Consider the following 27,986-nt stretch of genomic DNA (forward strand, 5'->3'; position numbering starts at 1 on the left):
TGTATAACCGTCAGGTCCTGGGCTCTTGCCCGTGTTAAGCTGTTTAAGAGCAGAAAAGACTTCAGAGGAATCTAATGGTCTTTCCAGATCACCAGCTATCTCTGAATTGATGGGTTTAGGACTATATGATTTCAGAAAATCAGAGATCAAGTCATGCCTATCAGGTGAATCTTGTGGTGTCGGAACAGTGGGTAAATTATATAGTTTTGAATAAAATACTTGGAATTGGTGTGCTATGTCAGCGGAATTAGTATGTAATTTCCCCGTAGAATCTGAGACAGAATATATGTTATTGTGTTTTTTCACATTTTTTGAATTAATAGAATTAGCCAGAAGTTTACTGCTTTTGTTGCCAAATTCATAAAAGATTTTACGTGAGAAATTCAAGTTACGTTTTATCTTCTTTTCCAGTAGTAAAAGAAGCTCTTCCCTAACTTTCAAAAGTTCAGAGAGAGAATCCATAGCCAATGATTGCTTATGTTGTCTTTCCAAGTAATTGATTCTGTCCGTAAGATTCTTAATGCAAGCCTGCCTCAATTTATTCCTCCTAGCAGCCATAGAAATCAATTCCCCTCTAAGCACGCATTTGTGAGCTAACCATACGTTCAGAGGATGAACATCCTCTGAATCATTTTCAGTGAAATAATGGGCAATTCTAGTACCCAATGTCAATACATTGCCAGCGTCATTAAGTAGAGAGTTGTCAAGTTTCCAAAGTGGAGGGACTACAGGTTTTTCCTTAAAGGTCAAAGACATAGTTATTGGATTATGGTCAGAAATAACCATAGGTTCTACTGTGGCCTCCAAGAGGGTATCTAAGTGTTTTTGAGAGATTAAAAAATAATCCAGCCTCGAATATGTATTGTGGGGATTTGAATAAAATGTAAAATCTTTACAGTCTGGGTGCAGGGTGCGCCATGTATCGTGTAGTGATAATTTGTGCAAAGCATTTTTAATTACTTTCAAAGTCTTGTAAGAAATTTTTGAGGATCCAGAAGAAGTATCTGAAAGGGGGTTAAGAGCTAAATTAAAATCTCCCCCAACAATGAGCATGCCGGTCGCAAAAGATTCAAGTAGTTCTAATGTTCGTACAAAGAAAGGAGCTTGTAGCTTATTTGGAGCATATATATTGGCAATTGTGACAGGTACGTTATAAAGAGATCCCTTGATAAATAGGAACCTGCCTTCACTGTCAATTTCTGTATCTAGTAAGTTAAAAGGACAACTCTTAGAAATTAAAATAGATACCCCTTTCGTTTTAGAGTCTGCGGTGGTAGAGTTAAGAATTTGAGGGAATCTTTTATCTGTAAATGTTGGCAAATCATTTGTCTTAAAATGAGTCTCTTGGATCAGTACAATATCAGCTTTTGATTTTTTAAGCATCAATAACAACTTCGACCTCTTTTCAGGTACATTAAGGCCCTTTACGTTCAGGGAATAAAATGTAACCTTTTGTAGCTGGTTCGATGAGAATTTATCTGAAATAGCCATTGTATCAGAAGGAGTAGGCGTTACAAGGAAAGAAATATCAACGGGGGGTGATTAAGCTGGGTATTGAGAATGAAAAAAAAAAACCTATGGAGAGGACCACCGGTTTGAAACGAGAGTAATGTATATATATAAGTGGTCCGAATAACGAACAAAAACAAAAAAAAAAAAAAATATATAAATAAGATTAAACAAAAACTACCCTTTAGGGAAGTAGAACTAGTGAGAGATATAGCGGAGTTTCCCCGTCGCAAACCCGATAGGATTGAGGACGGAGGATTCCGCTATTTGGGGGTTGGAATGAGACTGGACCAAAACAGATCGCAGAATCGTCAAGCTACCCGCCCCTACGGACTCGTCCTGTTATTTATATATAAAAAAAAAGGAGACCGGTGTAAATATCTTTCAATAAAAACAGAAGCGTACGGGGCACAGTAATATTTAGTCTGGCATCAATGTTGATAAACCACTAGGAGCTTAGACACATTGTGGAAAAATTACTGCTACTAAATATGACTAAAACTAAAAAACAAAAATCATTGCCTCATGACATTTCTTAGAGATAGGGCATGTTACTTTATAACAGAATAACAAGCAGAGAATTGTATTCAGCTGCAAACAAAATTCTAACACCAATAAAGATACAGTTTAATGTATCAATTGCAAAAAAAGAAAAAAAAAAGGCAAACTAAACAACAATAGGAACATGTATCTGTGTGAAACATACGCTCCTGTTGTATATATAGTAAATATTGCTATCCAAGACTATAACAGAAAAAGATTCCTAACAGTAGATGCGCCCTACAGAGTATCACACATGGAGCAGAGCAATTACATATCTAGGAATGAGTTCAAGACATCAATATGTAACTTAGGCATACTAGCATCTATAAATATAGTAGTAGTAGGTAAAAGAGAATAACAAAAACAATTAAGGCAGCATTTCCGAAAAGCATTTTAAAAGATAATAGGCAAAAATATTAAAAAAAAACAAAAAAAAATACAGAGAAAGTCCTCAATATTCCCTTCTAGACTTCCGATAGCGCGATGAGCTGGGTGATTGAACATCAGAGGGTTGAGCCTGTGAAGAGATGTTTATCCTCTCTGCAGACAATGAGCGACGTCTTCTGAATCTGGTTGGAGCAGCATCCATCGATTCATCACATGTATTGTCCTTTCTGTAAGACTTAAATCTGAAGTCCGCGTACCATTCGGGTACATCCATATAAGGGATATTCATTGCAGTGCAGAAATGAATCAGATCCTCAGGCACTTTTAACAGGGCTGACTGACCCTGATTTGTTGCCAGTAAACCAAATGGGAATTTCCAGCGATAGATAATATTTTTGCTACGCAATGCTTCAAGAAGGGGCTTCAAATCTCTTCTATGTTGGAGTGTTATATGCGATAAATCCTGGTAGATTTGAATTAATGTGCCCTCATACATACATTTGGAGCGGAGTTTGGCATTCCTTAAAATCTCTTCTTTGAGCTGGAAATCGCATAAGCAGCAGATTACATCCCTTGGCGGGTCAGTAGCTCTTCCTCTGGGTCTGAGGGCTCTATGGATGCGTTCCATTTTAATCGCAGATATCGGGGGGCGTCCCAAAAGATTATTGAATATGCTCAAAATGACAGGTGTAAGTCTATCATTTTCCACACTTTCTGGAAGACCCCGAATCCTTAAATTATGGCGTCGATTTCGGTTCTCCAAATCTTCTACCTGACGGTGGAGGTCTCTCAGGTGAAGGGTATGATTGTCCACTTTGCGGTTCACATGTCGCAGTGCAGCACCCTGTTGCGCAGTTGTTTTCTCTACCTCTACAACTCGCGCTGTGACTGCGCGTACTTCAATGCTAAGTTCAGCAATGGCGGCTGTCAACGTCGCTTTTATATCGGCTGCTATTGAGTGAAGGTCACCCAGATTGGGTCTTTGTGTCAAATCCTGAAATGTACCGATTTCGCGGTCATTCTTCAGGGGCATTATTCCCTCGGGAATAGGTTGCGGGTGTGATAATCCCAACTGGGTCTCCATCATTAAAGTCAATGTGCCTCCGTAGTAATGTCACAAGAAGCTGTATCTCTATCAATTTTTCCCAGAAAATGTCGCTAATCACTCAAATTGTGCCTGGGAGTAGTCGGGTCCCCGACGTAGTCTTTTCGACCAGAAAAAGCAGCTTACCGGCGCTCCTTTCAGCTAATTAAGGTCCGTAGTAGCGGGAGCTATCAAACTAAGCAGCCATCTTCAGTCCCGGCTAGACCACGCCCGTTTACAATCATTTCTAGGCATTTGAGTTTAGAGGCTTTTTCTGGAACCCCAAAAAATGTGTTTAGAGGAACCCCAAAACTCGCGTTTCGCAGCGTTTCGTTTACAGATGTTTCTCATTTTAACCAAAAAAAATAAATTATATATATATATATATATATTTTTCAAACACTTGTAGATGTAAACGCGGCTAAACAGATGCCTTTAGACAGACGCCGGTTTCTATCTGTCAAGTTAAAGAGGAGGTCCATCGGAATTTTTAATTTTTTTTAAAAGCCAGCAGCTACTAATAGTGCAGCTGCTGACTTTTAAAAAATGGACACTTACCTGTCCAGCGCGCCCGCGATGTCGGCTGCCGAGGCCGAGCAATAGCTTGTCCCTCGGCTGCCCCCCGCCGCCATCCTCGGTGAGGGAATCGGGAAGTGAAGCATTGCGGCTTCACTGACCGGGTCCCTACTGCGCAAATGAGCGGGTGGCGCTCCCTCACTGGTCCCCACTATCTCCTGGGAACAGTGTGTTTCCCAGGAGACAGCGGGGGGGGGGGGAAGTGGTGTGAATCTTTCCCTGGAAGTGGGTGCAAATACCTTTTTTATACAGGTATCTGCACCACCCTCCCCCTGAAAGGTGCCAAATGTGACACTGGAGGGGGGAAACTCCACTTTAAGCCGTTCAGGAGAGGTTGAACAACGTCCCGTGTACATGAAGCCTTAGGGTTTTTTTTTTCTTTGCAGTGTATACAACAATGGCCTCATGTATACTACTGCTGGTAAACGGACATTTAGGAGCAGTTTGGTGTTTTTTCCAGCTGCCCCTGAACTCTCCTCTGTTATCTTAAGGCCCCTTTCACACTGGGGCAGTATGTGCGGTGGCTGTATAGCGCTGCTATTTTTAGCGGCGCTATACCGTCGTAATTGCGGCGGTATTCGGCCGCTAGCGGTGCTGTATTAAGCCCCGCAGAGGCGCATAAACGCGGCAACTCACATTTTAGCTGCATTTCGTTTTTTAGGCGTTTTTAATGGAGATACATTTCTGACCGATGTAAAAAAAAATACTTCTAAACGCTAACACGTCTAAACGCGGCATTTAAACGCAGCACAACGAACATTTTTAAACGTTGGTTACTAGCTGTCAAGTTCCATCGTTCAGGAGAGGTTTTAAAAAATGTCCCGTGTACATGAAACCTAATACTGGTCAAAGATTTCAGGAAGTGACATGGAAGATGAACAATTCTGTACAGAAAAGACTGGGACATGAAACTTTGCCAGGTGTTTATTCCTTGAGCTGACTAATATGCAGACCATACATGGGTCAAATTCTAAACTTATTTTAGTTTTGAAAATCATAAATTTTGTGTTTTGTGATCCGATGACGCCACCATTGATTTTGAAATTCAACCAACCAAGCCTTCAATTTCACCTCATGTTGCTACAGAAAATAATTTTCTTAGCTGGGAATTTTTCTTTCCATGAATTTTCTTTTCTTGTGCCCATACGCATTTCTTTTTCGTGTGGTTTTTTTTTTTTTTTTATGTTTCTCATACAATTCTCCCATCAATCGTTCGTTTTTCCCAAAATTTCCAACATGCCGATCACTCAAATTCGATGGCAGCATGCAAATTGTCCGTTGCTGCGGCCCAATTATGGTGTGAAATTAGAATGAAAATTCTTAGATAAGCGTAATTTAACCAATGAATCAAATTATTTGTTTTGCAATATTTAGCACTTAAATCGAGTGTTCTTTATTTGTCATTTTATGCAAACTCTTCCTCCAGCCTGTCAGTTTCAGTTGGAGAGCTAGAGAAAATGTGAATGGACTACGAGTACTGTGATCACTGCACTTGTTTCTATTTAGAATAAGTCTGTCTGTCATGGTTGCAGATGTGAATTGTAGTTCATTTATTCAAAGATCTCTGTCAATAATGATGCGGCTGTGCAAGTGGAACCCTGCACTGATGCGTCGATTAAAAAATGACAGTGGATTCAGGGGAGAGGATCCTCCTCACATGGTCAATGGATGGGGGGGGGGGTTGTCATGTTACAACTCAAGTACGGTGAATTATGGTGCCAACAATGGAGCCTTTAATTATGTATCTCAATTTGTTGTGTGATATATACATCACATATTTCTCTGAAATTCAATATTTTATTTTGATGAATTGGTTCTTTTTTCCCCCCCAAAAAACTCAAATATTGCATGCAATAAATAATCAATCATTAGTGAATTGACCCCTTTACAGGTGACAGGTTCACTTGATGACATACCCTTTATAATAGTCTGATACAAAGCACACTGGGTACTAGGCACAGGAACAGGATAGGTTCTCTTTAGAGGGTAAGGTGCACCTTTCATTACTTCTTAGGCTGGTATCATGTAGAGTAGACTTTATCCTTTGTATTAATATCACTCTTATCACTACTTGTGACATAAGCGTTAGTCTCCAAGAACTTACGGTAATTAAGCTGGATCAGCTGCTAATGGCACAATGGCTGCATTCGTGCATGTGTTATTAGGATGTGCAAAAAACACAAGCAACCTGGTGATCTAAAAGTTTCAGACTTTTGAAGGTTGCAGTCCTAAAGTACAACTAAACTTTTTCCAAAACTAAAAAAAAAGTGGGTGGAAGTGGATTAGAACACCTGTCAGTTGTTACTGCTGTCTGTGACCCGTTAGGGAGATTCACCCTCTCTATTTGTCCTGTTTACCAATATCATTGAAAGTTAAAGAAGATCACAAATTTTGGGCCGTCCCCAGAAAAGTAATAAAGTGGAAATCCTCCAATGGGGACATTGGACCTGGGGGTCCCCATGAAAATTTCCTCTCACTTCCTGTTTGACTATGGGACAGGAACTGAGGGGAAATCTCCCCAATGACATACAGATGGCAAAAAAAAATCTGACGACGGCTATAACCTTCCTATGTGCTATCCAAAATAGGGGGGGGGGGGGGAGTTTTACCTATAGTTCTACTTTTAATTCAGTCTAATCAGTTTATATGGTGCATGTATTATCTCTGTTATATGTTTGACTTTTTTACATTCCTTTTTCTTTTTTGTTTTTTTTAGAGATGTATGGAAATGGAAGATGGTATTGAACAGGAAAGAAAACTTTTCAAAGCCAATATGCTAAACGTAGAAGCCCAGACTAAAAATATGGAGACCAAGGCACGAAGCTGTGCTGACCAGAGTAAGTAACAATACTTGCTGTATGAAGAGCATTGCATGTTCTGGTTCCTATGGGATGGCCATATGTAACTTAATCCTGCCCCCAGTTTGACAGTACAGTGCAACGTCTAAGCCAGGGGTCAGCAACTTGCAGCCAGCGGGCCACACCCGGCCCGCCGCTGCTAAATGTCCAGCCCGTCGGTGCACGTGATGAATTCACGTGCATCCACCCCGCGGACATTTTAACCCCAGTCGGCTTTCTTGGAATAACAAAACCGATCCGGCTAAGAAGCCGCACGGCTGTTATCCTAAGCAGCAAGAGGGGACCTCCACCCCCCTCCCGCCACCTTCCACGGCTCGCCCGGGCTCTCACTGGGAGGTCCGAGAAACCAGCCGGCACATCCCCTGGCTGGTCAGAGACGGGAATGAAGCCGGAATCGGCATAGATCGGGTCGGATCTAGTAACCCAGAAGCGATGTTAAGATTTATAGGCACCAATTTTTTTAAGTCAAACTTGGTGTTTTGAATGCTTTTAAGTGCAAAGGAAGGATGTGGGCTCTTATACTGCCTATTACTGTCACAAGGGGTGTTTATATTCCTTCTGACAGCAATAAAAGTGATCAGAATATTTTTTTTTTAAATGGATGGTATAAGCGGAAACAAACGCATACATAAGTCTGCTGGGATCTTCACTATGTGTACACTCCATTTAGAACTACAATCTTAAAGGGGTTGTAAAGGTAAATATTTTTTCACCTTAATGCATCCTATGCATTAAGGTGAAAAAACATCAGACGGTAAAGCCCCCCCCCCCCCCCCCCGAACCCCCGTTTTACTTACCTGACCCCTCGAAAGTCCCACGCGCATCCACGTGATCCTCTTCGGTTCCCAGCCTGGCCGTTGATTGGCTAGGCTGGACGGATTGATAGCAGCGCAGCCATTGGCTGGCGCTGCTGTCAATGACAGTGGATGACGCGGCGCGCCGGGGGCCCGGGCCGAGTGATACAGTTGGCGGCTATGCCCGCCGCTGTATCACGGGAGCGCACTCGCAAAAGCTTTCCACCATGCGAGCTCTCTCGCATGAAGGTGGAAAGCTTTTGCGGGGAGGAGCCGAGACAGCCGCCGAGGGACCCCAGAAGACTGGATTCGGGGACACTCTGTGCAAAACGAGCTGCACAGTGGAGGGAAGTATAACATGTTTGTTATTTAAAAAAAAAAAAAATTCTGCCTTTAGTGTTCCTTTTAAGTATAGGTATCCAGGAAAGGAGGCAAGCTGTATTGACTTGCTCTAGCTTCTTATGCACACTGGGAGAGTCTCCCTGTGTGCAGCAATATCAGAGTAGGCAATTTAATTCCAGGAGAGGAGCTAATGCAGCTGTGCAAGACTGAAGGTAAGGCACCACTTTCCGACCACCTACAGGGAAAATACGTTATGACTTTGGCGTTAAATACCAGAGTTATGGCCGCATTTAGATGCCATAACCCTGTATCCTTTTTTTGCGCCGGATTTCATGATAAAAGTGTCCGAACAGTGCATTTGCTGTGGATTTGGTTGTGTCGGTGGTTCTAAAGGCTCTAAGTTTTTTACCTTCATACGTACTACTGTACCTGTTGCCGAGAATGTGTTTCCAGCACGACAGCATCGCGCTGATTCTCGGCGACAGGGTGCCGACATCTCGCTGGAATAAACAAAGCACATTCTAGCGAGCGCGTAGTATCGAACGGGAAGTGAGGCCGCAAGGCTTAATTTCCCGATTCCCTCACAGAGGAAGGAGGCGGGGCCAGCCGAGAGATTGATCAGCCTCGGCTACCGACATCGCGGGCACCCCTGACAGGTAAGTGTCCATTTATTAAATGTCAGCAGCTGCAGTATTTTGTAGCTGCTGGCTTTTAATTTTTTTTTTTTTTTTAGGTGGACCTTCGCTTTAAGTAACACTCCCATTTAAAACCATGCCGCAATGGTATTGCAAGCATCCAATGTATAATATGGCGTTTCTATGGGCTTGTTCCCAGTCATCCGTCAAGGTCTGTGTGTGTGGCGTAGCTGTCTTAGGCCACAACCTACGCGTTTCATCATGATCACATCGTCTGGGGAACTAGCAGAAAGGACAGCTCCCCACGCACCAACATTGTATATAGGGCTGCCACAAAATATTTAGTGAGGGCAGCGTTGCCCTTAGTTCATAGATGACCCACTCCTTAAAGTAAATGCAGCACCACCACAGAACAGGAGACTTAACTGCAAGAATAATAATCATTAATACTAATGGGAAAGAGCCACCATGCCATGGTACCTGCTGGCAGCATTGTCCTTAATAATATATAAATAACACTCTATTGCGATTTCTACAGTACCAACACAGGGCAGGAAGCAACTTGCAGCAAAAGTGTACATTAATTACCATAGGGGAACCAATAGTAAACTGGGGGGAAAAAATGCCATCTAGCATCAAAATTAGATAATAGCACTTGATATTAATATAGCTATTCTGCAAATATGTTCCCCAAAAAATTATCAGGGAAATAATAATTTATACAATAAAAAATGGAAAATAAAATATGAAATTTAAAATTGGAAGACCATAGTAACGACATGTACAAAAATACAAATATCTGATAAATAACATAATACTAAAGGGTTACTAAAAAAAAAAATGCAATAGCCATCAAAGAGTTTATTAGTCAAATTTAAATATCGGAACAAAAATTAACTATTAATTAAACAATTAACGTCCCAATGAACATTAAGGCCAAAGGGGATATATGTTTTTAAATTATAAATCCAACGGGTTTATCTTGATAGACCACCCCTTCACCCTCTGTACCCACTGATAAACAACTTTCTTTGAATAGGCAAAGATGACAGGCAGATGCAAAATACACAAATGAGTGCTGCTTTGTTTTCAGCAATACATCATTAAATGTGAGCCGTGTAAGTATCTGAATTTGACCTGATTTCCGCCTCTGCAATCTCTGTACAACTGCATTTACACTGGGGATGGGAAAAGCACACCAGGAGCCAATCGGATGTGAAGCATTAAAATAAGTATGCTGTAGCGAGCAGAGTGACAGGGATCACCTAGCTGTTTCTCTTTGCACTGTCCAGTCACAGGCTGGGAGGGGTACAGAACCTGTAAGTGTTACTGAACTGCATCAGAGACAAATCAAGTGCCTTTCTAGACGGGGCTGTGCTGTGTAAATCTCCAGGACCGGATGGGCAGAACAACAAATCCTTCAGAAAGTACCGTAATAAGACTCCCATATATGTATGTCTTCTGTGTGCTTATCTGTTTGCCTACAGTTCAACTTTATGCAAGGCTTTTCTGTTTTTGTATATTTTGTATAGGTCATACATTGAACTTATAATTTTTTCCTTTCCTTTAGATAATGACGATGTGTAACCCGTTTGATATTATTTGGTAGTAAGCTCTTTCAATAATGAGTTATAAAATGCTTCTGCTTGTTTTTTTTTTTTTTTTTTAGTTCTTAGTTTGGAGGAGCAGAAGGCACAGCTGAGCAAGGAACTGGCCTCACTTACCCAAGTCCATGCCAAGGTAAATAGTGAACAATAAGAATGGCTAGTAGGGCAGCATGTACATTTACAATACCTGTCGTACATTCCAGCGAGCGCGTCATAGAAGCGACGGGGTTTCGACTTAGATTCCCGCCAATTCTAGCCACGGCGTTTGGTATGAAACATGAGGGGGAACTCCACGCCAAATTTTAAATAAAAAAACGGCATGGGTTCCCCCCAGGGGCATACCAGGCCCTTAGGTCTGGTATGGATTGTAAGGAGAACCCCCTACGCAAAAAAAAAACGGCACATTCCCATCATGACCCACGTGCCCGCCCATAGTCATTCTGGGTGGACGTCATATGACGTCCTGGGCTTTGTGAGGGGATATCTGATATATATTGTAAACTTTGGGGGTCTTTAAGCTCCGCGAGACAAGTGCGTAAAACCGTGTCAGTAAAGCAAAGGGTCTTTATTGGTGACCAAACAAAACAAAATAAAGCTTTTCTTCAGCATCCAAAACGTCACAACAAAAGTCCTGCTTGTTTCCAGCATAAATTAGGAAAAAGTCTTTCTTCAGAAAAACAACCAAAAGAAAGGCACATACGTTTTTAGTAAGAAGTCCTCCAGACCTTCCCTGCAGACACAGCTTCACTTCCAAACTACTCAAAAGTCCTCTCTGAGCAGCTAGCAGACTTCCATCTTGTCCTCACAGGTGCACTCTCCCAACTCACTCACCCCCTCCAGCATCACTTCCTGCTTTAATGGGTGGTTGTCTGTGAGATTTTAACCCCTTGTGCGCTGGCTTCCAGGGTTTAGGAGTGGAGGCTCCATCCCACCCAAATAACACTTTGGAGCCTCCAAAAAGCCAGTCCTCTCTGAATTGGTGCCTGCCTGGAACTTTTCACCCACTTTTGGGTGACCCCCTGAACCTTCTACCTCTATTTAAATGGACCATAGTCCTAACAGTGGTGCCGTATAGCACCCGTCCAGGACCCACCCCCGGTGTCCTGTACAATATATATATATATATATATATATATATATATATATATTTATTTAAAAGCCCCTGTCTCCGGTACCTCGCACTCAGAAGCGAACGCACACGTAAGTCCCGCCCACGTATGTAAATGCTGTTCAAACCACATATGTGAGGTATCGCCGCGTGCGTTAGAGCGTGTGCAACAATTCTAGCACTAGACCTCCTCTAACTCTAAACTGGTAACCTGTAAACATTTTCAAAGCGTCGCCTATGGAGATTTTTAAGTACCGAAGTTTGGCGCCATTCCATGAGTGTGCACAATTTTAGAGCGTGACATGTTGGGTATCTATTTACTTGGCGTAACATCATCTTTCATATTTTTCACAAAAATGGGGCTAACTTTACTGTTTTGTTATTTTTTTAATTCATGAAACCGTTTTTTTTCCAAAAAAAAGGCGTTTGCAATGACCGTCATTTTATTCCCTAGGGGGTCTGCTAAAAAAACATATATCATTTTTGGGGGTTCTGAGCAATTTTCTAGCAAAAGAATGATGATTTTTGCATGTAGGAATAGAGTGCCAGAATAGGCCCGGTATGGAAGTGGTATAAAAGCGCTGTATTGAAGTGGTTAAAAAAGAATTGTACAAAAAAAAACCAAGATTGGTTAGTGCCTTTTTACCACTACTATTCCTTTATTTTGGCTTTTGGAATTTACAAATGCAACAATATATTTTTTTTTGATAAAAAGTGCATTTTATATACATCTATATAGCTCAGACCAAAATGAGGGACACAAGAGGAGGATAGAGGGACATTACTCCAAATCAGGGACAGTTGGGAGCTATGTAACAACAGATATTTATTTAATGGTTCCTGGCAAATCGGAGGAGTATGCAGATGGGGACGAGACTCCAATCAGTACAGATGACTGTACAAGGATTGCAATGGTTGTGATGTACAGAAAGTGTCATAGTTCTAGTGATGCCTATGATCTAATACAGCTTGAGTGGGTATGTCTGGAAGGAATAGTCAGGCGCTGTCTACGAAGACCTTGCTGTACAGGTTTGTGTACACTACATGCCTTTCTGGAGAAGATGGTCAATGGCTAGAGCAGTGGTTCTCAACCTGGGGGTCGGGACCCCCTCGGGGGTCAAATGATGATTTGCCAGGGGTCACCAAATCCTGGGCTGTTCCTGAAGCCCGCACCTCTCTTTTGCAGCCACCCAACAGGGCTGTCCCTGGAGCCCACGGCCGCCCACTCAGCCTCTTTGCAGCCGCCCATTCAGTTCACGACATGGCTGGGGGCGGGGGGGGGTGGGCAGAGACTCTAGGTCAGCTGACTGGTGAGGAATGTGAAGTGGGATAGGCTGGAGGAGACCCTAGTGAGTAACACTACCTGTGATTATAGTTCCCAATAAAAGTCCCCACTACAGTTCTCAGATCAGCAAATGTCCTTGATCAAGAGCACCTACAGTATGTTGGCTGATCAGAACTCCCCCCAGCACTGCCACTCATCCCAACTCTCCCACCAGCACTGCCACTCGTCCCAACTCTCCCCCCAGCACTGCCACTCGTCCCAACTCTCCCCCCAGCACTGCCACTCGTCCCAACTCTCCCCCCAGCACTGCCACTCGTCCCAACTCTCCCCCCAGCACTGCCACTCGTCCCAACTCTCCCCCCAGCACTGCCACTCGTCCCAACTCTCCCCCCAGCACTGCCACTCGTCCCAACTCTCCCCCCAGCACTGCCACTCGTCCCAACTCTCCCCCCAGCACTGCCACTCGTCCCAACTCTCCCCCCAGCACTGCCACTCGTCCCAACTCTCCCCCCAGCACTGCCACTCGTCCCAACTCTCCCCCCAGCACTGCCACTCGTCCCAACTCTCCCCCCAGCACTGCCACTCGTCCCAACTCTCCCCCCAGCACTGCCACTCGTCCCAACTCTCCCCCCAGCACTGCCACTCGTCCCAACTCTCCCCCCAGCACTGCCACTCGTCCCAACTCTCCCCCCAGCACTGCCACTCGTCCCAACTCTCCCCCCAGCACTGCCACTCGTCCCAACTCTCCCCCCAGCACTGCCACTCGTCCCAACTCTCCCCCCAGCACTGCCACTCGTCCCAACTCTCCCCCCAGCACTGCCACTCGTCCCAACTCTCCCCCCAGCACTGCCACTCGTCCCAACTCTCCCCCCAGCACTGCCACTCGTCCCAACTCTCCCCCCAGCACTGCCACTCGTCCCAACTCTCCCCCCAGCACTGCCACTCGTCCCAACTCTCCCCCCAGCACTGCCACTCGTCCCAACTCTCCCCCCAGCACTGCCACTCGTCCCAACTCTCCCCCCAGCACTGCCACTCGTCCCAACTCTCCCCCCAGCACTGCCACTCGTCCCAACTCTCCCCCCAGCACTGCCACTCGTCCCAACTCTCCCCCCAGCACTGCCACTCGTCCCAACTCTCCCCCCAGCACTGCCACTCGTCCCAACTCTCCCACCAGCACTGCCACTCGTCCCAACTCTCCCACCAGCACTGCCACTCGTCCCAACTCCCCACTCCCAAGAAGTAAGGGAAGGAATAAAAATAGAGAATACGTGGAAAGGAAAGGAAAAAAGAGGGGGAACAAATAAAAAGGAAGAGCAAGAGCAAGAAAGACGGCTAGATTGAGGGATGGGGGAATTTTTTTTAAAAAATAGGACATACTAAATGTACCATAAGGGGTTTTAATACTTCACAAATGTAACGGTTAGGGGCACAAATAACTTGTTTTGCCTTGGGTGCTGACAACCCAAGCTACGAAAGTTTTTACTGTTAGGGGTCCCCACAACTTGGGAAATTTTATCAAGGGGTCGCGGCACTAGAAAGGTTGAGAACCACCGGGCTAGAGGCACCCAGCATGTACATGACTACAGTGATAGTAACAAAGGTGGTTTGTTTCTTTGTACAGAGGCTACAATGGCAGATTATTATTTTCGTTTGTATCTTTTTTTTTTTTTCTACAGGTATTAAAGAGCTACAAAGAACTAAGGTACCAAAGATCTCTTTCATTAGAAGCTGCCCGACTTTCTGGTCGGAACACTCCCTTGCAGAGCATGTGAGTAGTTTTAAAATATGCTTGTTGTCTAGTTTTATTTTTTTACTAGTATTCTGTAATGTATTCATTTTGTACTCTGGTAGCTATATGTTTATGTTAATTAAAAAAAAAAATGTGCTGTCTCCTTTAAATATTACAAAATCGCACTGTGCAATGCATGACTGCATACAAATTTACATCTACAATATAATTCACTTCTTTAAAAGTATACAAAAAAAATGCATAAATCATCATAACAAGTAAAGTCCACATAAAAAGGTGCTGTTGTGCTTTGCTGTAAACAATCGATTACAAAGGTGCTCCAAAAGTGCCCATGAGGTAATGCAGCCTCTTACAGACCCAGATGATTTCAAAATGATGGCGATCATAAGCGCATGTGTTTTATCCAGAGAGCCGACACTCAAAAGCAACAGAATGCTGTTCAAATTAATGGCACCTCTGGATGACCCGACGGCCCTGTTTCCAGCATCTATTAAGTCTCTATACACCTTCCAGATAGACTCCGACACTTGTGATAATAAACGTGAAGGAGAGGATCTCATAGTGCTACTCGCCTGATGGCACTTATTTATTAGATAGCCATTATTTATTAGATAGCCAATGTCCTTACATGAAATTAAAAAGATAAAAGCATGTAACACGACGGCTTAACCACTTAAGCCCCGAACCAATATGCTGCTAAATGCCCAGAGGCGTTTTTACAATTCGGCACTGCGTCGCTTTAACAGACAATTGCGCGGTCGTGCGATGTGGCTCCCAAACAAAATTTGCGTCCTTTTCTTCCCACAAATAGAGCTTTTTTTTTATGGTATTTGATTGCCTCTGCGATTTTTATTTTTTGCGCTATAAACACAAATAGAGCGACATTTTTGAAAAAAAATCAATATTTTTTACTTTTTGTTACAAGAAAAATGGAATAAACTAAATTTTAATCAAACATTTAGGCCAAAATTTATTTAGCCACATGTCTTTAGTAAAAAAAAAAAATCCCAATAAAAAAAAAAATTGCTTCCTAGCGGCAACAGTGACACTAATACAGCGATCAGAAAAATGATCGCTTAGTGACACTGGCAATAGGGAGTGAAAGGGTTAACTAGGGCGGCGATCAAGGGGTTAAAACTTTATTAGGGGGGAGTACGGGGCTACCCTGGACCTAACACTAACTGGCTGTCACACTAACTGTCACACTGACACTAAATGCAGTGATCAGTACATATATGATCACTGCATTCAGTGACAGTGTGACAGGGGGGTGGGGGGGGGGGGTGATCGGAAAGGGGTTAAGTGTGCCTATGTGTGTGGTGTCAGTGTAGTGTTGGTGCGACTTACTGTGTGAGTCTTCTCTCATCTCGGCGGTTTGAAAATACCGCCGAGATGAGAGCTGCATCACTTCCTCTGCCTATGTTTACATTTTACAGGCAGAGGAAGTGACACGGCGGAGGCTCGCGGGATTGGCTGGGAGCGATCACGAGGGGGCAGACAGAAACGAACAGCCGCCCCCTCGAGTCGTGCTCGCCCCCTCCCTTGGACTACGGGAGAGTCAGGACGCCCACTAACACACAGCTCCTTTCTCTATCTGCAACGTAGAGAGCGTCCTGACTCTCCTGTAGTTCAAGGGAGGGGGCGAGCACGACACTCCACACCAGGGAGAAAGCCTCGCATTACTGTGTGGAGTTACAGACAGAAGAACAGGAATTGAGGATTTTTCAGTAGAAATAAGGACATTTAAAAGCAAAATTGAAGGATGAGATAAGTAAAGGAGGACTGCACTAATGTAAAGGAAGCTATTTAGGGAAAAAAAATTGTACCTTTACAACCCCTTTTAATGTTGAAGCCTTGCCGCAGTGTCATCTGAGCAGCTTCGGCGTGATGACGTCACAGACCTGACTCCACCCAATGCCTTTTCCCTTTTCCCGTAAGAGGCATCTTCTGGGATTGAAGAGATTTTTTTTATATATATAATATACACACAAACACACACACACACACTGCCTTGAAAAACTATTCATACCCCTTGAAACTTTCCACATTTTGTCACGCTACAGCCAAAAATGTACATATATTTTATTGCGATAGACCAACACAAAGTGGCCATAATTGTGAAATGGAAGGAAAATGATAAATGGTTTTCAATTTTTATATTTTTTTATTAATAAATATGTGAAAAGTGTGGCCTGCATTTGTATCCAGTCCCCCTGAGCCAATACTTTGTAGAACCACCTTTCGCTGCAATTACAGCTGCAAGTCTTTTTGGGGATGTCTCTACCAGCTTTGCACATCTAGAGAGTGACATGTTTGCCCATTCTTCTTTGCAAAATAGCTCAAGCTCTGTCAGATTGGATGGAGAGTGTCTGTGAACAGCAATATTCAAGTCTTGCCACAGATTCTCAATTGGATTTAGGTCTGGACTTTGACCTGGCAATTCTAACTCATTGTAGCTCTGGCTGTATGTTTAGGTTCGTTGTCCTACTGGAAGGTGAACCTCTGCCCCAGTCTCAAGTCTTTTGCAGACTCTAACAGGTTTTCTTCTAAGATTGCCCTGTATTTAACTCCATCCATTTTCCTATCAACTTTGACCAGCTTCCCTGTCCCTGCTGATGAAAGTATGCCCACATCATGATGTTGCCACCGCCATGTTTTATGGTGGGGATGGTGTGTTCGGGGTGATGTGCAGTGTTGGTTTTCCACCGCATATAGCGTTTTGCTTTAACCACTTAAGACCCGGACCAAAATGCAGCTAAAGGACCCGGCCAGGTTTTTGCGATTCGGCACTGCGTCTCTTTAACAGACAATTGCGCGGGTCGTGCGACATGGCTCCCAAACAAAATTGGCATCCTTTTTTTCCCCCCCACAAATAGAGCTTTCTTTTGGTGGTATTTGATCACCTCTGCGTTTTTTTTTTTTTTTGCGCTATAAACAAAAATAGAGAGACAATTTTGAAAAAAATGCAATGTTTTTTACTTTTTGCTATAATAAATTTCCTCGGTTTAGGCCGATACGTATTCTTCTACCTATTATTGGTAAAAAAAAATCGCAATAAGGGTTTATCGGTTGGTTTGCGCAAAATTTATAGCGTTTACAAAATAAAGGATAGTTTTATTGCATTTTTATAAAAAAATAAATTTTTCTACTAATGGCGGCGATCAGCGATTTTTTTTTTTTTCGTGACTGCGACATTATGGCGGACACTTCGGACAATGTTGACACATTTTTGGGACCATTGTAATTTTCACAGAAAAAAATGCATTGTTTACTGTGAAAATGACAGTTGCAGTTTGGGAGTTAACCACAGGGGGCGCTGAAGGGGTTATGTGTGACCTAATATGTGTTTACAACTGTAGGGGTGTGTGGCTGTAGGTGTGACATCATCGATTGTGTCCCCCTATAAAAGGGATCACACGATCGATGACGCGTTTTTTTTTTAGTGAAACATTTTGAAAACCATTTTAACCTTTTTCATTCAACTTCACAATTATGTGACTTTGTTGGTCTATCACATAAAATCCCAATAAAATACATTTCCGTTTTTTGGTTGTAATATAACATAATGTGGAAAATTTTGAGGGGTTTGAATACTTTTTCAAGACACTGTATACAGTATATACACAATATTGTCAAAAGTATTGGGGCGCCTGCCTTTACACGCACATGAACTTTAATGGCGTTTTAGTCCGTGAGGTTGAATATTTAGTTGACCCACCCTTTGCAGCTATACCAGCTTCAACTCTTCTGGGAAGGTTGTCCACAAGGTTTAGGAGCGTGTCTATGGGAATGTTTGACCGTTCTTCCAGAAGCGCATTTGTGAGGTCAGGCACTGATGTTGGACAAGAAGGCCTGGCTCACAGTCTCTGCTCTAATTCATCCCAAAAGGGTTTCTATCATGTTGAGGTCAGGACTCTGTGCAGGCCAGTTAAGTTCCGCCACCCCAAACTCGCTCATCCATGTCTATATGGACCTTGCTTTGTGCACTGGTCTAAATCATTTGGGGGCGGGGGTATTATGGTGTGGGGTTGTTTTTCAGGGGTTGAGCTTGGCCCCTTAGTTCTAGTGAAGGCAACACTTGGGCTGGGTTCACGCCTATGCGAATTGAATGTATTCAATGCAGTCAATTCGCATAGCAGGAGAATGTGACTGGCTCTCTATGGAGCTGGTTCACATATCTTCGCAGCGGGTCCGGTGCGGTTTACTGTAAAAACGCGTGCTTTTTTTTGTGTGTTTCAGGTTCGATTTCAGCCCAAAATTTGGCGTTGGCATGCCAAGACAATTTTATGCTCCCAACTTTGTGGAAAGAATTTGGGGTTGGCTCCTTCCTTTTTACAACATGACTGCACACCAGTGCACAAAGCAAGATCCATAAAGACATGGATGAGTGAGTTTGGGGTGGAGGAACTTGACTGACCTCAACCTGATGGAACACTGTTGGGATGAATTAGAGACTGCAAGCCTCCTTCTCGGTGTATCATTACTAGGGGGAGTGCGGCGTGTAGCAAGATGGCGGCGACGGAGCATCACTTTTGTTGCCAATTCTGATGGGTCGCCTAATCTGATGGAACACCGGGTGTGTGCTGATGAGATCAGCTGGTCAACTGCTTCCTGTGTCATGACCTAAAGTCTTATCAGGAAGTAGGGCAGAAGTAAACGAGATGTGTGTTTTAAACAGCTATGAAGTCAGTAAGGTAAGACTGTTTTTTATTTTTGCAAAAGAAGTACATTAATGCTATATTGGAATGTAGGGGACCTGGAATAATAATGTAGCGCCTGGTTACTTCTAAGGTAACCGGTGCTATCGAAATTTAGGGGTAATCAGAGTGTAAGTGGCTCTGATTCCAATTGCAACCAAATGATTTGGGTCTCTGTTTCAGCTTGGCTGTGCTGTGGGCTCATTCTGTGGTGCTGGGGTGTTTTTCTACCCCGGTGCAGTAGGTGGCAGCAGTGGAGCTGAGGTTTGGGTGTTCTCTCCCAGCGACCAATCGGGAGGTTTGGGCCTCGCTGGGCATGCTGGGAGAGGGTACTTATGAGGCAGACGCCATTTTGTGTGGTCTTCTTCTGGTGTGGCACCCACCTTCAGGGTGGCCACCTCACTGCGCTCCGGCGTTATGGCCTAACTGGCAGGAGTGTGTGCACTATGCTATGTTCCTGGTTTTCGGGCCTAAGTTGGTCCGAAGCATCTGAGCAGGACGGGGACCCAGTGGTCGACTGGGTTCCCACTTCAAAGATCCCAATCGAGTTTAGCTGTTCGGTGGGGAGTCCATCTGAGGAACGCCAATGAGAGGCTGGCGGTCCAACAGGATTCTGACGAACCACCGGGGATCGACCGGGTGACCGGACACTGAAGGATTATCTCCTATTTCAGTCGGTACCTGTGGCGACGTTAACCGCAGAGGTTCCATTCTGACATTCATTCAAAAGGGCCTGTGGCAGAGGTTCCATTCTGACATTCATTTAAAAGGGCCTGTGGCAGAGGTTCCATTCTGACATTCATTTAAAAGGGCCTGTGGCAGAGGTTCCATTCTGACATTCATTTAAAAGGGCCTGTGGCAGAGGTTCCATTCTGACATTCATTCAAAAGGGCCTGTGGCAGAGGTTCCATTCTGACATTCATTCAAAAGGGCCTGTGGCAGAGGTTCCATTCTGACATTCATTTAAAAGGGCCTGTGGCAGAGGTTCCATTCTGACATTCATTCAAAAGGGCCTGTGGCAGAGGTTCCATTCTGACATTCATTCAAAAGGGCCTGTGGCAGAGGTTCCATTCTGATTTTCAACATTTAAAAAGGGTCTGTGGCAGAGGTTCCATTCTGACATTCAACAAGGGTCTGTGGCAGAGACTTTGTTCTGAAGAGATTTGAGCGGTGTTCCGGCTGCTAGGTCGGTGAGTAGGGGCCTATCCGGGCACGCTAAACCCACTCAGGCAGGAGTAGTGTAAGAAAAGCTGCTATGCATAGGAACAGGACTGTTCTAAGTACTAAGCCTGAATCTGCGGTTCTCCTTTTTCACCTCTATCCCTTTCATCACCTGTTAACCGTTTTTACCCAGCTGGGTAATAAAGTGCACATAAAAGACATTTGTTCATGGACATTCCTTTACTGCTGCTGTGTGCATCATTCACTCCTAGACATTTGGAAAGAGCCATGAGGTAAATCTGCCATCCCATTCAATAACCAGCGGCTCCTTTGGGGGGTAGCGCTACAATAATAATAATAAAAAAAAAGGTGAACAAGGGGGAACTTGGCCTTAAAATAGTTTTTTCTTTAATAAGTTTAGTGTCACCAGTGACATGTCATGTGAATTCCATAAGCGTACCTCCATGTCCTATAAAACATGGGATCTGGGAAAGAGTGTCACAGGCGCTCATAATTTACAGTTTTTCTTGAAGTCTGCAATTACACTGAGGCTCTTTTCACACTTTTCATCAGTCCAGTCACGTTTTTTTCAAAGAAAAACGGATACTTTTTTTCCGTCTGTTTTTCATCAGCTGCTCATTCATTTCTCAACAGTTTTCGGTCCGCATGTGTGAAAGGGGCCTAAGCCACTGTGCTGCCTCATTCTATACCAGTTTATTTTGTACACAGTACATTTTAACTGATGTAAACAGATGAAAACTGTCCTGATGCCTCGTACATGCGACCGGTTTTCCTGGCAGGAAAACTGCCATGAGAGCTTTTGGCCAGGAATCCCGGCCGTGTGTTGGGCTCCATCGCAGTTTTCCTAACAGGAAAACCGACGGAAATCCCGTCGTTTTTTAAGCCGGAAGTTTTCCTATGGGGAAAACCTGTGATGGAGCATACACACCGTCCGTGTGTAGGGGGAAAAGCTACCGAGCCAGTTCTCGGTTTTCCCGGCAGACTTTTTACTGCCGGGAAAACCAATCGTGTGTACAAGGCATAAGGCCCCATTCCCACTGGCGTTCCATTTGTCTGTCTGTTTTTCATCCACCCGTTGACGCATGAAAAACGGACACCAGTGTATTTCTATGGGCAAGCAGACGGTCCATATGTGTGAAAGGGGCATAACCTCAACCTGTAAAGTTCATAGCGGGCCCCTTAGATGAGATTGTTGGCTCCATATAAGTTTATGTGGAAATCTACACACCATAATGCTCTCTTCACACTTGCGGACCATTTGTTTCATCAGTTCAGTCAAAACACGGATGTTGTTGACAGGGGCGATGGTAAACTGATGTAAATGGATGAAAAACAGACAAAAACAGTCTATATGTGTGAAAGGGGCCTAAGACTGCATAGCATACACCTCAGGCCCCAAATGACCTTCCTGGTCTGTAGTTTTCAAGCGACATATTGGAGCATTTGGGACAAAAAGATGAATATAGTTTATCTACTTTACTTCACCATTGCCACCATCAATATCCCTGGATACTGGATATACTTTAGCATTGTGGTGCATTAATGCGCATTGCCTCATGAGTTTCACTAAGGGAGTCCATTCATTTTGAACCAAAATGCAGCCAAAAACAAAGACTCATTATTTTTTTAAATGCAGCCCTGAACATTGGGTGTGTGGTCCTCTACTGTATTAGTGCTTTATGATTGTACTGCAGCACACTGGAGTACATGTTTTTCTGTTCATTGCAGTAACACACACTTTACATATTGCTGCAGTGCATATGTTTAAATGGGCCCTTGAGGTGGACACTGCAGTAATAGGGGGGGCTTTGGCTGTAACACAGGAATGTAACTTTAATAAGTACGTGTTTTTAGCCCTATACTTACCTGTTGCTATTTATATAGAGATTTGTTTCTTACAGTGATTAGTCAGGCTAATGATGGGGAATTGCCAATAATGGGTCATCTGACACAGAAAGGTTCTATTCAGGAGCCTCTCATGTGAACACATAATCACAGGTTCCGAGTAATAACATCAAACTGCTAGGTAAGGAACTGGGTAACGGCAAACCTAATATTTAAAGTGGATGTAAACCCAAGTCATGAAATTTGAGCTGGGCACTCTATATCTGTAGTGTTTTTTTTTATCTCTCTCAAAAGCACTGTGTCCTGTAGCTGTCTCTTGCTCAGTAGCTGTTATCAGCCTGAGATGGGAGATAGAAATGTGTGTGTAGGGGAGGTTGCTATAAATAAATTAGCAGTCAGCTTGCAGTCTCTGCACATTCCTTTCTCCCTTCACCTATAAGGAGAGGGGGGGTGTGCCTTTCCTCCAATCGGCTGTCTTGGCTGTACTCCAATAATCCACTCCCAGTGCTAACCAGAAAGAGAACAAGTTTAACACAAAGAGCACTTTCTAAATGCTATATAAAGATGAAAACAGCAGATGTAAAACTTGTGTAGGAAGATTTGTTTCATCTCTGTGTATCATCTGAGGGTGTTCACTTCACTGGGTATATGTGAGGGTTTACAGCCACTTTCAGCTGACCATACAGGGATCGAAATTCGGGCAGTTCAGCTGGGAACAGATTTATTTTGATCCATGTATGGGCACTGTAGTTGTACAACCACTCGGTTGGATTTTCCCAGCTCAATCAGCGCTGCAGGCTATACTCTGCAGTACTGATTAGTGCATTATGATGATGGGAAGTCTCTCCGCCATCAGAATACAAAAGTTCAGCGTGGAGGATTCCTCCATCCACCTCGAATATGTGGATGGGGAAATTGAGTCAGAATTTTCCCTCAACCTCCTGGCTGAAGGGGGAAAAATGACTAATGTATTGGTTACCTTTTTGTATATAAATTTGTGTGTACTAGTTATTTATGGAAGGGATCTGGTGCATGGTAGCCAATTGGCTTCTGATTTGAGCTTGTTCAATTAAGCTTTGGCAATAAAACCTAGGAGCTGATTGGTTTCTTTGCAGCATTGCAGCCCATTTTGCACTCTCCAATTTTAATAAATACCCCCCTAAGTGTCAGTTCTGTTCTTTGTTCCTCCTCTATCTGCATGAATCACTTCTGACATGTTTTTTGTGACACCAAGGAGTAAAAAGGTGATGCGCGAGGGAGCTCCAGCACACAGCCTGTGATTAACAGCCTCAGCTCTGTTTTTGTGAGCTATGTGAAGGAGGTGTGTCTGTTCCCTCTAATCGGCTCCCAGAGCCCTCTTCACTGAGCTCTGCAGAGTCTAGCTTCAGCTCCCCGCCTCCTGCTATCTGAAAGTTCAGACAAGCTGTATAAATTCTGCCTTTTTAACTGCTGTAGAGAAGGGAGGGCCACAAATAGGTACAACTTATGTAGAAGGTGCGTTTCATCTTTGTGTATCCCCCGGGGCTAGTCACTTAAAGCAGGAGTTCACCCGAAAAAAAAAAATTCACATTAGATTGATGCTCATTTTGTCTAGGGGAATCGGCTAGTTTTTTTTAAAATCGAAGCTGTACTTACCGTTTTAGAGAGTGATCTTCTCCGCCGCTTCCGGGTATGGGCTGCGGGACTGGGCGTTCCTTCTTGATTGACAGTCTTCCGAAAGGCTTCCGACGGTCGCATCCATCGCGTCACGAGTAGCCGAAAGAAGCCAAACGTCGGTGCGGCTCTATACGGCGCCTGCGCACCGACGTTCGGCTACTTTCGGAAAATCGTGACGCGATAGATGCAAACGTCGGATGCCTGTCGGAAGACTGTCAATCAAGAAGGAACGCCCAGTCCCGCAGCCCATACCCGGAAGCGGCGGAGAAGATCTCTCTCTAAAACGGTAAGTGCTGCTTCGATTTTAAAAAAAACTAGCCGATTCCCCTAGACAAAATGAGCATCAATCTAATCTTAAAAATTGTCGTTTCCGAGTGAACCTCCACTTTAACTGAGTATATGTAAGAGTTTAGAACCCAATTAATGTAAGCATGATATGTTTCTGCAAGTTGTAATCCAAAATTGGATAAGAAATTGACATAAAGAAATGTCTTGTGTTTTTTGAGTGTACTGTGTTGTTTTTAAGTCTCATAACATGTCTCTTATTCTAGAGAAAAGAAAATGATGCTAGATTTCCAGGAAGCGCCATCGTCTCTAGAGAGTGTCTCAGACAGTGGAGGACCAGAAATCCCTAATAATGAAAAGGTGTCGTTTATTTTATTCTAAATGAATATATCATTTATCATGTCCTAAAATATATATATATATATATATATATATATAGTTTATTAAAGTTGTGGCACAACACAAAATGTATACAATCGGTATATAATGCAGACTTCAAAAAACTTTACAAATCCAAACTGATAAGGTGAAAGCAAAGTAACAATTGGTTGGGGTTATGGCGTTTGGTTGGCATTTTGAAAAGTAATTATAGGATGATTGCATACATGGACAGATGAGATCATTTGAATAAATTAATACATTTTTTGGTATCCAAGTAAAGATTATTCTCCCATGGGAGTGATTGTCATGCCAAATAAGCCGCAATTATCAAAATAATTAATCCAAATTAGTGTAAACTGGGCCTTAATTGGCTGCTGTAATCCAAATGCTTTCTAAAGGTTTATCATTTGTAAGCCACCTCCTTAAAGGGGAACTGTACTCTTTGCCATGTAAAAAAAAAGGCAAGCAGAGGGCAAAGGACTGCAGCTCATCTCCCTGAACTGACTTCCAATGCTTTGTTCTGCTCTTCTACAAAGTGTGATCCAAAAGCTTCATTATGACTGGATGTAGTTTGTATTCAGCTTTGCTTCCTGTTAGTCATCTGTTTCTTTGACAGGGTGTATCTACAAGTTATTATCTTTTATTACCAGTGTACATGTTAAAACATCACCTGTGTGTAGAAGACCTATAATCATTTGTTTTTAAACATTTATGAACATATATAACCAAAAGTATTGGGACACCTGCCTTTACACGCACATGAACTTTAATGACATCCAAGTCTTAGGCTGGGTTCACACTACTACACTACTTTCATCCTACTTTGCTCTGCTACATCGTTCCTACATTTATCCTACATTGGTCCTACATCCATCCTACTTTCATGAACAGGATACTACTTTGGTCCGACTTCAATGATATTCAATGGGCCTGAAGTAGGATCAATGTAGGACCAAAAGTAGTACAGGGAGCATTTTCAAAGTCGGACCGACTTGTGTAGGACGCTACAAGATGCTTTCATAGGGAAACATTGAACACAGAGCAAAGTAGGATGAAAGTAGTGTAGTAGTGTAAACCCAGCCTTATGCCTTGTACACACGACTGGTTTTCCCGGCGGGAAAAGTGTCATGTTTTCTTTTGGTCGAGAAAACCGGCCGTGTGTATGCTCTCCCCAGCAGTTTTTCAGACAGAAAAACTGCGGGGAAAAAAATTAGATCTTGTTCTCTTTTTTTTCTTGTCGTGAATGGCAGCATTTTCCCCCTCACAGTTTTCCTATGGGGAAACACTGCTCTGGAGCATACACATGGCCGGTTTTCCCGACCAAAGCTCTCAGGCAGTTTTCCTGTCAGGGAAAACCATCCGTGTGTACACGGGGAAAACTGACCGAGCCGGTTCTCGGTTTTCCCATCATTAGTCCGTAGGGTTCAATATTGAGTTGGTCCACCCTTTGCAGCTAGAACAGCTTCAACTCTTATGGGAAGACTGTCCACAAGGTTTAGAAGTGTGTCTATGGGAATGTTTGATCATTCTTCTAGAAGCACATTTATGAGGTCAGGCACTGATGTTGGACAAGAAGGCCTGGCTTGCAGTCTCCGCTTTAATTCATCCCAAAGGTGTTCAATCGAGTTGAGGTCAGAATTCTCTCTGTACAGACCAGTCAAGTTCTTCCACCCCAAACTCCCTCATCCATGTCTTTATGGACCTTGCTTTGTGCACTAGTGTTCAGTCATCCCCAAACTGTTCTCACAAAGTTGGGCGCATGAAATTGTCCAAAATGTCTTGGTATGCTGACGCCTTAAGAGTTCTCTTCACTGGAACCAAGCCCAACCCCTGAAAAACAACCCCACACCATAATCCCCCCCTCCACCAAATGATTTGGACCAGTGCACAAAGCAAGGTCCATATAGACATGGATGAGCGAGTTTGGGGTGGAGGAACTTGACTGGCCTGCACAGTACTAAGCTCAACCTGATAGAACACCTTCGGGATGAATTAGAGCAGAGACTGTGAGCCAGGCTTTCTCATCTACATCAGTACCTGACCTCACAAATGTTCTTGTAGAAGAATGGTCAAACATTCCCGTGGACAGCCTTCCCAGAAGAGTTGGAGCTGTTATAGCTGCAAAGTATTGAACCCTACGGACTAAGACTGGGATGCCATTAAAGTTAATTTGTGTGTAAAGGCAGCTGTCCCAATACTATTGGTAATATAGTGTGTATGTGTGTGTGTGTGTGTGTGTGTGTGTGTATGTATGTCTATAATCAGGGGTCAAGTCCTGGGGAAAAAAGTGTGGGAACATCCACCCAAGATCCACTCCCCCACCAAAAAAAAATAAAAAATGATACGCATAATTACTAAGCCACATGTTTTTTGTTTTGTTTTTTTGAAAAAAGAAGCAATGTCTCCTGGGAACAATGACAAAAGCTCCCAGGAGACATTGCGACATTGAGGAAGTGACGGAATACCCGATGAATCCATATACAGGAAGCGGCAAGTAACATAAAAGATTACTAAGGTTCGCCTGCCCCTGACAGTGACTCGAGCTGGGCATCGCCACTTAGTGAAGGATTGGCTTGGGTGGCTCGGCTGCTCTAGTCCTGCAAAGGGAACTGCGTTCCTGCTGTGAAAAAAGTGCAGGAACTCCGTTCCTACGGGTTCCCACAGGATTTGAGCCCTGTCTATAATATATATATAAAATCCCCCCAGAAGCAGATTTTCCTTGGACAGAACATTAGAGGATATGAGTGGGAAATGTTTGCTTCTTAGGTCTATTCAATAGTTTAAATGTATTTTCTCATGTTTTGAAGCCACAGACAAACTCCTATAGTTGCAATTGCTATTATAGGTATAGAAGGATCCCAGTAGCCTAAATAAACCCCCTAGTTTCTAATTTATGTTGGGTAATCCGATCTCCCTTCCATATTTCTTGACTCAATTGCTGCCTACCCCAAGCTTGCCATAGACAGGTAGTTCAGCTTCCTCTATCTACACAAACAAGGTGGAAGGGGGAATTGAACCCTCCCCTTGCTGGGACATTGTATTCTGACATTGGGACTCGCCGCTGTGAGAGTACACTGATCAGCAGCGACAGTCAATTGGCTGCAGCTGCTGATCAAAAAAAGTTGACTGTTAAAACAGAAGTTGATCAAATGCTTGACTTCTGTCAAATAGGGACAGCCACACACTGATCGGGTTTTGGCTGCTCCCTGCTGAACTAGCGGAATTTCGATCCTTCTATGGCCAACTTTAGAGTTAGATAGTCTGATACTCTTTATCACCTTTTCTGTTTTTCTGTATTTCAGTATTTCCTCTTGAATTCTCTATAATATAAAATCAAAACAAAAGAATTTGTGGGAAGAACTCATAATGGTCACAGCAGGTGTGCAGATCCAATTGCGCAAATACATTGCCAAAAGAATCTCAGAGTGATATAAGAAATTGTTGGCTGGTATATACCTAAAA

At 43.4% G+C, this 27,986-nt stretch overlaps 1 protein-coding gene across 2 annotated transcripts in view; it reads left to right on the forward strand.

The window, feature by feature from the left end:
- The window catches only part of LOC120915260 (C-Jun-amino-terminal kinase-interacting protein 4-like), a 187,797-nt gene that overhangs the window by 40,024 nt on the left and 119,787 nt on the right, over positions 1-27,986 (forward strand). For both annotated transcript variants that reach the window (XM_040325629.1, XM_040325630.1), the window contains exons 3-6: positions 6,816-6,936; positions 10,398-10,468; positions 14,405-14,496; positions 24,410-24,503. In XM_040325629.1, the coding sequence (XP_040181563.1) occupies positions 6,816-6,936; positions 10,398-10,468; positions 14,405-14,496; positions 24,410-24,503 (378 nt within the window). The remainder of the gene's footprint in view (positions 1-6,815; positions 6,937-10,397; positions 10,469-14,404; positions 14,497-24,409; positions 24,504-27,986) is intronic.

Source organism: Rana temporaria, chromosome 10 (assembly GCF_905171775.1).
Source record: "Rana temporaria chromosome 10, aRanTem1.1, whole genome shotgun sequence".
Taxonomy (NCBI): domain Eukaryota; kingdom Metazoa; phylum Chordata; class Amphibia; order Anura; family Ranidae; genus Rana; species Rana temporaria.